Here is a 13681-nt window from a genome sequence, read left to right as displayed (position 1 = left end):
CTTATTTTTATATCTGAGCAAAAGCTTTTTCATCTCGCTAACTACAATCAAATCTATTTCTCTCTCTCATTTTTTACAAACCCATCCAAGTGACAGGACACAATGTCTCCAGTTTTCACCTGTTCAGCATTTTACTTCCATATGCTAGTTGCATTTCTAATTTCTGCTTGCCAAGGTCTATGGCACCAGCATTTAATCAATAGCTTAATTAATAGAGACAACCCTGTGATTCAGCACGTCTAATCATTTAGCCTGTTTGACTGCCTGTGTTCATATGAATAATTTAGCAGTTCAGGAATGTTATGAACAGACTGGACTAAAAGCAGATTGTTTTATTCAAATACCTTTTATTTACAACAGTTCATCTAGTAGGACACCAAAGTGCTTTACAGATTAAGGACAAAATTCACCCCACTTTGAATAGGTACAACTCAAAATCAACAAACTGCAAGACTAAGTTTGCCCATATTATCTACACCTCTACAGAATAATTCACCTTATTACCAAACTAAAGCCTGGTCTTGCAAAACCCACAGCAGTATTTTACACCAACGTTACAAAGCAGCTTTTAGGAGGAAAAGTGAAATGTAACTTTTCCTCAATTGAAAACATGTTAGATTAGATTGTAATTACCTATATCACAATTTGCCCAGAAGTAGAGATGTTAAATATTGGTTAATTGACTAGCTGATTAACCTCATGAATTCTTATCTGTCACTCCACTATTCTATAGTCCCTAGGGATGGGGCCAGAAGCCAGTACGCTCCAGCCCTGCTCCTGAGGAGCCCCGTGCCACTCCATGCTGCTGCCTCTGAATCAGAGGCAGCACCATGGCTTGTCAGGTTTGTGCTGGTCCATGAGGGTAGCCAGTTTAAAAAACAGCTCCTCTCGCAGACCAGCTACCTGTTGCCCCACACTGCTGCTGCTGATACAGAGGCAGCAGTGTGGGTGGCAATAGCTCCTGTCCGGGGGTGGTGAGTCTGAGCTTCCAGACCTGTTGTGAGCCAGAACTGAGATGGGTTGCCTGCCCACCTGGCTCCTAATACACTTTAAATGCACAGCTGCAGTGGGGGTATGTCCTGGACCCATCGCATGCCAGGACTGGGCTGGGCTAGTGACCAGCCTGCTAAAACATTAACCGGCAAGGCGGGGAGCATTAACCTATAAGCTTTTGCTTATTGGTTAATCAGTTAATTGACTATACTATTACATCCCTACCCAGAAGCACAAGACACTCTTGCTGGTCATCTTTCTTATAGAATCAGAAAACAGGGGATACAATCCCATTAAACAGAATCCATGCCTTGGGGTCATCATGCAAGAAGACTGAGACAATAAAATCCAGATCGCACAGAGTCTAAAATGAAGTCCTTACTAAGAACAGTTCACAAAGCCTATAAATCTCCCCTGTATAGTGAATAACAATGAAGAGGCCCTTGGGCTCATAAGGAGAGCCCTTTATGGATACAAAAATGTGGATCTGCATCTGATTCGCATCCACCAGGCTGAACTCATCATCTGATCTGCAATCCAGGTTTTATTTGCATCTACATAGCAAATCATCTGGAGTGGAGGAAGCACAGATGAGCAAGGAGGTGGCAGGGTCATCCAGGGAAAATGCAGACAGAATGAAAGTAGCGATTGGGGGTAAAGGGCAGCAGGACTGGGAGTACAGGGGAGCAGGGACCCAGGGCCAGGGCTCCACAGGTCAGTGTTCACTAGACAGGGCTGGCACTCAGCTCCCTCCTGCAGGATGATTTAGAACTGAGCTTGTTGCATCCTGTGGCAGGAGAGTAGGGAGGAGGAAGAGTCCTGCACAGGTATCCACTCCACTATCCATTCCTATGCAAGGCTCTACTCATTAGTGTCTCCCTTTAAGTAAAGGTTTGTTAACTTTGGTCAAAGCATTTTCCATCAGCCTCACTAGGATTGGCACTACAATTTCAATGTGTGCATTTGCATAGTGGTGACAGAAGCATGACTTCTACAGGATTATTAAGCTCTCTTTAGTAAACTGATGTACTTGTCCTCTCACCCACTGAGGCATGGCACCATTTTAAAATACAATAGCACAAGATTAAAATTAAATAGCCAAACCTAACAGACGGAGAAGCATTCCTAGAAAGGAAACGTGGGAGGCATTCAACACAGGAGTGGATTGAGAAAAAGCAAATCACAGCAAGGAGATAGAAAAACTACTCTCCATGAAGCATCTGGATTGCTATAAAATAAGAGAATAGTGCAGGTTCTCACTGAATTGCAATATTGTTCAATTTCTTTTCTAATAGGATCCAACTGTTTAAATGCATGTATATCTCCTTTATGCACTTTTCAACGTTACTGCCAAGTCTATAGAATTTCTCATTTGAGTATACTCATGCTCCAAGACTAAAATGTGTCTCACTCAAGCTCACTCAAGGTTGGCAAAAAAGAGTTTTTTGTAATTTAATTTGCAATTGTTTCAGTAAGTTAGGGCACCCTTCAGGAAAGAGGCCAATAATCCTTTTAGAACGAGATAGGGCACTAAGACTAGTCAAATTCAAAGGTGCAATGATGCATTAATGCTGATAAAGAGGTGCATCACAACACCATTATAGTTCAAAACTACTAACTTAAGGATTATTTCTTATTATGTGTTTGTATGATAATCTAGGGTCCCAAACCTTGACTGAAACTGCTGGGTGCTATTTTAATACAAATTATACAACAATCCATTTGAATGACTGGAGCAGTACAGAAGAACACAAGATACATAGCATTTCATTCACACACAATACAGCTTCTTAGTTTAGAGCATAAAGAACATGCCCTGCATGAGCAGTTTTCAGTCTAGTATTAGACACACACTGCAGTGAAGTCTTCCTGAGACTACAGACAGCTCATGTCTTTGCAGCTGGTTAAAATTTTGTCAAAACAGCAGGAACTCAAATTAACAAGAATCTTATCAGTTTCACTGGTGCACTTTAGAAACCACACCACAATTTATATTTTCCCAATGAATCCCTTAGGAAGACCTTGGAATTGAGACTAGGTAGGGAATAGAAAAGCAGAGACCTATTTGCTTATTTACACTCCCACACTGTACGAAACTATAGGGTAGAATAGCAAGAGACTCAGCAAGTAGGCTGTGTGAGGAGAAGAAGATACAAAGCTCTGCTTCCAAAAATTACAGGGGCATGAAGCTTCATATTTATAAAAAAGATACATATGAAGTAGCTGGATGCTACTTCTAAAGATTGACTCCGCCTGGGGATTTAAAGATACAGGCAGTCCGCGACTTACGCGGATCCGACTTATGTCGGATCCGCAGTTACGAACGGGGCTTTTCTCGCCCCGGAGGACACGGACTGCGGGACCTCGCGGTCCCGCCGCCCATGTACTCCGGGGCGAGAAAAGCCGCTCCGCGTCTCCCTGGTCTGCAGACCAGGAAGACGGGGAGCAAAGCCGCGGAGGGGCTCGGGCTGCGGGGCAGCCCAGGCGCGCCTGGGCTGTCCCGCTGCCGGCTTCCCCCCGAGGCTTTGCAAAGCCACGGAGGGGCTGCTGCCCGGCTGCCCCAGCCCCTCCGCGGCTTCGCAAAACCTTGGGGGAAGCCGGCAGCGGGACAGCCCAGGCATGCCTGGGCTGCCCGAGCCCCTCCGCAGCTTTGCAAAGCCTCAGCGGAAGCCGGCAGTGGGACAGCCCAGAAGTGCCTGGGCTGCCCCACTGCCCGAGCCCCTCCATGGCTTTGCTCCTCGTCTTCCTGGAGACCCCCCAGCAGACCAGGGAGAGACGGAGCAAAGCTGGGGAGGATGCGGGCGGGACCGCAGCGCATCTCCGCGGTCCCGCTGTCCAGGTTTCCCTGGTCTGCTGGGGGGCACAGCTAGTGCGCCCCCCAGCAGACCAGGCTTTTCTCGCCTGGGGTAGAGCAGCTGGGGCTGCTGGGTTGGTCCTGCAGCGCCGCTCCTCGGCACTACTGGACCAACCGGGCAGCACCCCAGCTGCTCTTCCCCAGGTGTCCCCAAGTCAGCCGCTGCTGAAACTGATCAGCGGCTGACTACAGGAAGCCCGAGGCAGAGTTGCTCTGCCCTGGGCTGCCTGGAATCAGCCACTGATCAGTTTCAGCAGCAGCTGACTTGGGGACACCTGGGGAAGAGCAGCTGGGGTCCTGCCCGGTTGGTCCCCGCAGCGGCGCCCCTGCAGGGACCTACCCAGCAGCGCCCCAGCTGCTCTGTTCTAGGCGTCCAGATTCAGCTGCTGTTGAAACTGATCAGTGGCTGATTCCAGGCAGCCCAGGGCAGAGCAACTCTGACTCGGGCTTCCTGTAGTCAGCCACTGGTCAATTTCAGCAGCGGCTGAATCTGGAAGCCAGTTCTGACTTGCATACAAATTCAACTTAAGAACAAACCTACAGTCCCTATCTTGTACGTAACCCGGGGACTGCCTGTACATCCCAGTAGAAATCCCAGCATCTTACCTCTCCCTAGTAGCTGTGCTCATGAAGGCACAAATCGTAGACTCTGATAGTGGCGTTACTCCTATCTTGCATTTCCTACCTCTCGCTAATAGATTTAGTTCTCCTGCTAGTTACGATCAGGTACATTTCCCCAAGTCTTACAAATAAAGAAGGAGCAGCAAATATTAAATGGCCAACATTTCCAAGGACAACACGGAAAGTTGCACCTGCGAGATCTGCACACTGTATGGGTAACAATGCAGGTGTTCAGTAGGATTAGCAGCCCCCTTCCCTCATCTCTGGGGAAAAGTCACTAAGGAGAACTTGTTGGGAAAATTATGAAAGCTTCCAGACGCATGTCTTACTTGAAAATTTACCCGGCATTTTTTGGAAAATAAAATGTACATGCTTCATTTGCTCTGGGGTGGGGCTGAGGCTGGGGGGTTCTGTATGCAGGCTGTCTTGTGGAAAGAGGACTACCCCTGCCCTCTCTCACTGCAGAAGCCTGAGGCCAGGAGAGAAGCACCTCTTCATGGACACTGCAGTTCCAGCAGGCTGTTACCTACCAGCCCTGTGCTTTTGGGAGCCAGGGAGTGACATTCTTCCCCCTTCCCCCCTTAGCCTTTGCTGGAATCAGACAAAGCAATGAAAAGGCCAGGGAAGACACACCTAAACTGCTTCAGACAAGGGTGATACAATTAAGGAAACACCCCAGCCTCATTTGCATTAAAGATGGAACAGAAGGACATCTCATTAGCATACAGAATGGAGAGCAGCTCTTCCAAGGCAAGAACCGCATTGAACTATGGGACACCGAAAGCAGAGAAGCACTGCCTGATGGGAAATCCCTGCTCCAGATGCTAATGAACCTAGGCCTGCTCACACCCAAATTAGTCATTATCAGACCAATTCTAGTAACGATCCTATTGACATCCAAAATACTGAAACTGCCTAGTTGCATTGTGAGCTCATTCAAGGAACATCACCCATAACCAGGGGTGATCAGTCTCTATTGTCTCTCCTCTTTCTCTTTGAACTATTGTCCTATCCCTACAAAAACTTCTATTCTTGCCCCAAGAAAACTGTTCTCATACCTGGACTTAAACTGCATCAGTTCCATTGAGACTTCTTCATCTCCTGTCTGATTGTGCTGGGGGCTCTGTTCTGCTTGTCTCCTGCCCTCTGGACCCCCGGCTACCATCATCATCTGGGAACCCCAATCAGTGCAAGCTCCGTGGAGTGGTGAGTTCTCTCTCTCTCTCTCTCTCACATCAACTATCTCTCTAAGCATAGCCTCCTGACCCTGCCCTGTGTAAACTGTTATATGGTTATTTAATATTGTAATTGTTAGTTTGATATCTATTCACTACTCAGAAATAAATCACTTTCATTGTTGAACTGGTTGCTTCTCTCTCTTTCTTTCTCTTTTGCTCACTCTTCCTTAAGGGGTGTTGTTTTGGCTTCCCCATTCGCTTTGCAACAATGCTTCTTGTACCCAAGCAAAATATCCCTGTAGTGCTCAAAATCCTGTGGGGTTTGCTCATCGTGTGGTTTACCAGTGAATGACTGTGGTGTGAAAGTGGGGATAGGAGGTGCTGAACCTGGGGGCTTATGAGGATGGCAGCTTAAAGTGCTGTTTAATCCAGCCCATGGTGTCCAAAGGCACATGAGGGTGCAGTGTGGCATTGCTGTGAAACCCAGCCAGCTGAGTCCAGGGACATATGAGGGGGTCAGCTTGTGAGTGCTGAGTACCCAGTCCTCTCAGACGTGCTCTGATTAGTGGGTGTGAGTGTCTGTGTGTGTTGCCAAGGTGGCAAGAACCCCATCCTGAGGAACCTAGTTCCTGCAGGAGAGCTCCAGTGGGAGGGGGAATTGGCAGCAGGGAGAATTCAGCTCCATATGAGAGCACAAGTAAGCACCAACAGCACACTGATAGAATTGTTAACCTTCCCCCAGTCCCATAAGGGTAACCCTGATAAATGAGCATACCCCAGAGTATTGGGCAAATCTGGTAACAAGGCACAGCCAGGAGAGGGATGCATGTCTCCTGACTGGGGCAGGTCCAGGTGAGTCTGCCCTCTGTCATACTCAGCCAGAGTGAGGAATGCAGCAAACAATGCACTTTTCCCTTGCTCCCGGATAAGGGGGAATGGCCAGTAATATTACTGTACAAACTGGGGGGGAGGGAGGAGAGAATTCAGCCCCCCCGTGCCCTCTATATAGGGCATCTGGGGGTTGGCACTCCCAGCCACCCCTTTCACATGTTTAGTGATTCTGTCTCTTATGTATGGTTTTCTGAAAAGCAATCCAAGTCCAGGCACATTCCATTTTCCTGGCACAATCAATTCTTTATCTTGCTTTTAATTATAAGACAAGACGATGCTGCATACGGAATTTGCTGATCCTAACTCTTACCATTTAGGAGCTCTTGTACAGATAGACACACAGACCGACCAACAGACAAACTCTCTCAAATATATAGTCGATTTCTCAAAGCAGTCAGCACCAGCTCCATCAGAAGTCACACACAGATTCAGTCAGGGCTTTCCAACTCCTTAGAGAAGGAGAGGATATTGCCCGAGGCATGTGGCTAAGCAGCCTCCCATCCCCTCTGAACAGCAGAAGCCAGAGCAGCTGTCAAAGAGATATCACAGCCTCCAAAGACCATCATTAATTTGACCCTGGAAAGCTGGGCTCTGGATAGATTTTTTTCCCCTCATTTGCTGTATTGTTGCTGGCTATTGGGTCTATATATTGAAACTTCTCACTTGCCCCAGCTCATTCCCCTAGTCCAACCTACCTCATCCCCGCTTCCTCCTCAATTCAATCTCATTTCCATATAGTTCTCTTCTCCCTCTGCTATTTCTTTTCTTACTTTCATAGTCCCATCCTATCTCCCACCTCAGTCCCAATGAGTGACCCTCCCCTCAAAACAAAGACACTAAAATGTAGCTATCACCACTTAGCATCTATGCAAACTGACCCAGCATCCTTTCCTGCACATCTTATCTTTTTAGCTTTTAAGAGTATAAGTGCTTCTGGGCAAGGAGCACGACCTCCATGTTCTCAACCAGAATTTCGACAGATTCGGAGGAGCACATTCTTAACAATCAGGGCAATTAAACATTGGAACAACTGACCAAGGGTTCTGGTGGAATTTCCATCACTCAACAGCTAAATGAAGGGCCTACGGCCATACTGGACCGAAAGCCCCCGATCTTGGAAAGTAAACAGTCCCGGGCCTGGCTAGTACTTGGATGGGTGACCCCCTGGGAATTCCAGGTGCCATAGGCAGCTACACCGTCCCGGGCCGAACCATCTTCGGCAACCTGTTTCTGGTCCGGGATCTCTTAGAGCTCGGGTGTAGGGACGGTCTGTCGTTCGCCCTCCTGTCCTTGGATCAGGAGAAGGCGTTTGACCGGATGGACAACGGGTACCTCCTGGGCACCCTGCGAGCCTTCGGCTTCGGGCCCCATTTTGTGGGGTTTCTCCAGGTGCTGTATGCCTCCGCAGAGTGCTTGGTCAAGCTCAACTGGACCCTGACTGCACCAGTCAACTTCAGGTGGGGAGTATGTCAAGGCTGTTCGCTATCAGGCCAGCTCTACGCTCTGGCCATGGAGCCCTTCCTCAGTCTCCTTCGCAAGAGGTTGACGGGGTTGGTGCTCCGTGAGCTGGAGACGAGGCTGGTCCTGTCAGTGTATGCCGACGACGTGCTCCTCGTGGTCCAGGACCCGGGAGACCTGGCGCGGGTGGAGGCTTGCCAAGTCGTTTACTCGGCGGCCTCCTCCGCCCAGGTCAACTGAGTCAAGAGCTCTGGCCTGGTGGTAGGGGCCGGGTGGCAGGTGGGCTCCCTCCTACCCGCACTTCAAGCCATCAGGTGGAGCGCGGGTCCGCTGCTCTATCTCGGCGTTTTTCTCTCTGCCACGCATCCCTCTCCGCTGGAGAACTGGCAAGGTTTAGAGGCCAGGGTGGTTGAGCGGTTGCAGAGGTGGATGGGATTGCTCCGGTGCCTCTCCTTGCGTGGGAGGGCACTAGTACTTAACCAATTGGTCCTGTCCATGCTCTGGCACCGTCTCAGCACCCTGGTCCCACCCCCGGGTTTCCTGGCCCGTATCCAGCAGCTGATGCTGCGGTTCTTCTGGCCAGGACTGCATTGGGTCTCTGCAGGGGTTCTCCATCTCCCCCTGGAGGAGGGAGGGCAGGGCCTGACGGGTTCACGTCTTCCGCCTCCAGGCCCTGCAGAGACTCCTCTTTGATGCAGGTAGTCCAGCATGGAGCACGTTTGCGCACACCTTCCTTCGCCGCTTCTGAGGGCTCCGATATGACCGGCAGCTCTTTTATTTGAGAGGTCTTCCGCGAGACCTCTCTGGGCTGCCGGCCTTCTACCAGGACCTCCTCTGCACCTGGAAGCTGCTTGCGGCGACCAGGTCCTTGGGAGCCACCTTGGGAGCAAACCTCCTCACGGTGCCCCTGCTACACAACCCCCATCTACGTGTGCAGGTGGCGGAGTCTCCCTCGGTGCACCGGAGGTTGGTCCTGGCAGAAACTACCAGATTAGGAGACCTCCTGGACTACCGCCGGGGAGACTGGGTGGATCCTCGGGCGCTCGACCAGCGCATGGGGCTCTCCACCCTACGTACTCCCCGGCGCGTACTTCAGGAGGTGAAGGATGCTTTGCCGCCCACTGCTCGGGTTTACCTCGAAAAGGTCCTGCGAGAGGGTGCACCCTGCCCACCCCTCACCCCCAGCCCTCCCGAACTCTCCATCGGCCCCAAGCCCTGTGTACCTTCCCGACTGCCTCCCCCTCGTCATCTTAGCCGGCTGCACGCGATGCAGCCGGTCCCCTTCCAAACCGCGCCAAAGAGTCACCTGTACACGCTTGTGCTTCACACGCTCCACTTTCCCACCCTCGTGTCCTGCCCAGACACCAATTGGCGGGACCTCCTACCACCAATGGAGGGTGGGGAGCCCTGGTGGGCCAGCTTCTGTTCGACCTTGGTTCCACAGCCCGAGGATATCTGCTAGAGAATCCTGCACGGCGCAGTGAGCATGGGCGTGTACTTGGCGCGGTTCAACCCCACCCCCGACACGTGCCTCTTCTGTGGCGTAAGAGAGAAGCTGGCGCACATCTACATCGAGTGCACCAGGCTACAACCCCTCTTTTGGCTCCTCCAGAACCTCCTGTTGCGGTTCTGGCTGCACTTTTCCCCCCACTTGTTAATTTACGCATATCCCATCCGTGGCCCCACAAAGTCATGGGACCTCCTGGTCAACCTCCTCCTGGCTATGGCCAAATGGGCAATCTACAAAACCAGGGAGAAGAGGTTGGCCGGGGGAGGGGCCTGCGACTGTGGGGCCTATTTCCGTTCCTGCATCCGCTCATGTATCCGGGCAGAGTTCCAATGGGCAGCGTCCGCTGGCTCTCTCGAGACCTTCGGGGGGCAGTGGGCGCTGTCTGGGGTTCTCTGCTCGGTGTCCCCATCCGGTTCCCTCGTTTTAACCCTTTGACCCTCATACCCGTACCTGTTTTTTCATTATTTGTCCCCAGTAATTAGTTGGAAAAAATAAAAATAAAAAAAAAATAAAAACAGCTAAATGAAGATGTCTTTATTTAAAAAAAAAAAAAATAGGCTCTAATTCAATGACAGCTTCTAGACTTGAACCAGGATTTTAACTGAAGAATGTGTTATGCAGGTGTGTGTTATGTAGGAGGTCAGACCAGATGATCAGACTGGTACCTCCTGGTCTTAAGAAGCTATAAATCTATGACACTGAGTGTTAGGACAGTGCCATAATATAAAAATACAATTCCCTATTTTGCATACACATTTTCAAGTTGTATGTTTGTGATGACTGCCACTATTGCACAAAGCTTCCCATCCATGGAAAAGTCTGGCCCTAATCTTTCCCAGGGTAGGGCAATGCACATGGACATTGTAACGCCCAGACATGCTTTGACTTCCCTATTGGACTGGAATCATTGTTAAGCTCCACAGAGAAATTTGGAGACCAGGGTGAGAATTTTTTAGCCTGGATATGTGGCAGTTGGTTGCCAAAGTTTCAGAACCTGAAAAGAAATCAGCCATGCAGCAACAACATAATAAAGTTTCATGTTTTGAATAAGAAGAGGCCTGATTAGATTGTACGTGCTCTGGGGCAGGGATTGTCTTGGTTGTTACTTGAGTGTACAGCACCTAGCACAACTGGGTCCTTATTTTTGAATGAAGTTCCTCAGCACTATCATACAATAAATAAGCATCGTCCCAGATATATTAAACTGGATTATCAAATGGGGATTTTAGTTTCATCATGGAAAGTTTTTCTCCCACTCCTGATCTTGATTTTCAAAGAAGTACTTTTAAAGTTAGACAATTAAACAGAATTTCCAAGATGATTCTTAGCAGGATACCAGCAACTGAGTTAAACACTAATTAAGCTTCATATTAAAAAAAAAAAATGATAAGAGCAGTTTCTTCATTAAACCCAGCACTTTCATTGCATGTGACTCATCCAAAATGTATTTTTTGGCAGAGTCACATGCATCAGAGATGTGGAGGTCAGAAATACAAAATGCTCTTAAAACTGACTGTCCCCTCCTAATTAGAAGATTTAAAAAAAACCAATCCCATTGTACTCTTATAATTTTATCTTTGACCATAGAAATACTATTGCCCAGAACTGTGGCTTTGTCCAAATGCAACAAAAAGAACTGGCATCAAGGAGCTCCAGCAAAATAAGGAGAGGTGACACAAGCAGCAGAAGTTTCTGTTTCCCCTCAGCCATCAATATTGAACCAAAAAGTATTAAATGAAGTGACCAAAACTGAAGTCAGAATACTGTGAGGACAGGATATAATAAAAACCATAGCAACAAAGAATTGAGAGAGAAAAATCTTGATTAAAATGTGATTCAATTCTGACAATAGTGCACTTAGTCCACAAGGGCATTCTCTGGATGCACTAGGGTCAGAAACCATTACTTTAATAAATAAGATACTATTTTACTGCTTTTTACTTTACCCATTAGCAGTGCAGAAGTAGCACAGCTAAGAATGAGAGCAAGACAGTCTGTTTCCTTCTTATCTGTTTGGAACTTAGTAAACAATTCTATTACACCTGGATAGCAATGAGGTAGGTTGCCTGGGTATCACTGACGGGATATTCGGCGTACAGATTTCTTCTGCATCATCACTAGAAACAATATCTAGTTTCACTCTCAGCCTGGAATTTGAATTTTTACAGAGAGGGCAGTTTGAAAACAAAGCAGAAATGTTTTTTTAGTTGTGTATGGAAGTCACAGGAGAGACAATGAATCAGAAACTCCACATTTACTTTTCAGAGAGAAGCCACACTTAAAGATCTATTTATAGGTTCTATTACTTTAGATTTAATCAGATTAATAAACCCATCTGATTGTACTTACGGCTGAGTGAAGTCACGAGTAATGAAGTCTGAACTCTTGAAGAGAAGGAAAATGTCACTGAGGGTTTTACATTTGAGAGAGCTATTCATTGCTATCCAGTAGGCATCCTAAACAAGAAAGAATAATACCATTTGAAATGCACCTTTACATGTGGTAGTAATAACTACCACCCAACTACTGCATAGTATTTTGAAATATAAGTTGACAAGCAGGATTACAAAAATGGACAAATGATTTTAGCAGAAGTTTCTCTTCTCATCACGAACACGTCTCAATGAAGCTATTGTTCTGTGCCCGAACCCATACTGAAATCAGTGCAAATGACTGTAGGAACAATCCTTTCCCTTTAGTATGTACAAAATTTTCTAGGTCCTTTGGGCAGAAACTTCCTTTAGGAATCTGACAGAAGGACTTTGGGATATGCTAACCTTAAGAATTAAATTTTTCGACATGTTAAAACTAAAAAGGACAGAATGAAGAATATGTTTTATATTCCAATAACACAGGAAATTTAAATAGGCAGTTAGGGTTTTCTTGTTTTGTTTGTTTTTTTGTGCAGAGGTGGGAAATGGAAAGGGGAGATGGGGAGGAAGGGAGAAGGAAATTATAAAAAGATTGATTTTCCTCTAAGGAAACCCCCTCCCACAAAAGTATAGGAATTACTGAGAAACCACAATACTCAAAGGAGGGGCTGTTGTCCATCAGTAAAAATCTTTTTAGATTACTACATTTAAAATAATCCTTACACTATTAATCAGGATTTTAATCTCATAACATTTTGTTTTGTCAAAGACAAGCAATTAAATTAGCTACACATCTCAGAATGGTGTTGGCAAAGGAAAACTAAAGTTCTTGCCAAGTTGTATAGCTTCTGGACCTTGATTCTAGACACTTTTATTTTCTCTGCAAACCACTAATAAGTGCCTGTCAACTGAGGAGAACAGCTGAATGGTTGAGAAGGGCATGCGTACTGTACTTCTTCCCATATAAATTCCAGCTAATGAAGCAGTACTAGGGTGATGCAATGCTGTACTACACCACTCAAGAAAAGGCATGCAACTCGACTGCACCAAAATATACTGCAGTAGCAATCCACTGAGAGCTCTGCTACTGCACCAGCCTCCATCATAGCAGTTACTCTCCTCCCACGTCCAAGACACCCCAAAAATGTATTACAATAAAGTCTGTTAAAACTTTTAGGATTGAATTTGTGTTCTTACCCTTGGAGCACTCCAGTTGAGTTTAGGGAAGATGCTGCCCCCCAGGGAAGTGATAGTTTCTTGAACTTTAAGTGCAAATTCAGGGAATTCTGGTGCCTACATAGAAAACAGAAGATAATTCATGTTTATTTAATCAGGAAAAAGGATCGTTTTAGAAATATAATTAGGGAGCTAAACTTACAATTGAAACAGATTCATATGCAAATCCAGTATTACCACATAAAAGTCATGAGGCAGTTTCCAAAAATTGTAAGATTTTAAATAATTTTGGATTTGTTTTCTAGCACTTGAACTTTTGCAGTTTATGTTTTCAAGCCTTTTTCAAGGCTAGAAACTTACTTGTTTTTTAGTCACAAGACTAATGAGAAAATCATGAGAACTGTCCACATTGCAAGTCAAATGAATAAGTAACTTTAAAGAGAGACAACTATAGGTTAAGTCTGACTATAGATTATAAGAAAACAGCATTTGGTAAGATCAGATTTTTTTCATACTTGCTTTAGAGATTTCAAGCAAATGGTCTTATAAAAATAGACATTCCCTTAAAAAAATTGCAACCCAAATATTGTAGCAGTACGCCAAGCTATGAAAACTAGAACATGAACAA

The 13681-nt window shown here is 46.7% G+C and overlaps 1 protein-coding gene and 1 pseudogene across 2 annotated transcripts in view; one reads left to right on the top strand and one right to left on the bottom strand.

The window, feature by feature from the left end:
* The window catches only part of CDC123 (cell division cycle 123), an 81562-nt gene that overhangs the window by 51925 nt on the left and 15956 nt on the right, over positions 1–13681 (bottom strand). For both annotated transcript variants that reach the window (XM_075926014.1, XM_075926015.1), the window contains exons 5-6: positions 13075–13170; positions 11855–11961 (exon numbers count right to left, since the gene is read on the bottom strand). In XM_075926014.1, coding sequence (XP_075782129.1) covers positions 11855–11961; positions 13075–13170 — 203 coding nt within the window. The remainder of the gene's footprint in view (positions 1–11854; positions 11962–13074; positions 13171–13681) is intronic.
* On the top strand, positions 7618–7726 carry LOC112544812 (5S ribosomal RNA; annotated as a pseudogene).

This window comes from Pelodiscus sinensis, chromosome 1 (genome assembly GCF_049634645.1).
Source record: "Pelodiscus sinensis isolate JC-2024 chromosome 1, ASM4963464v1, whole genome shotgun sequence".
Taxonomy (NCBI): domain Eukaryota; kingdom Metazoa; phylum Chordata; order Testudines; family Trionychidae; genus Pelodiscus; species Pelodiscus sinensis.
The sequence above is the reverse complement of the archived record's forward strand: the minus strand, read 5'-3'. Positions and strand labels throughout refer to the sequence as shown.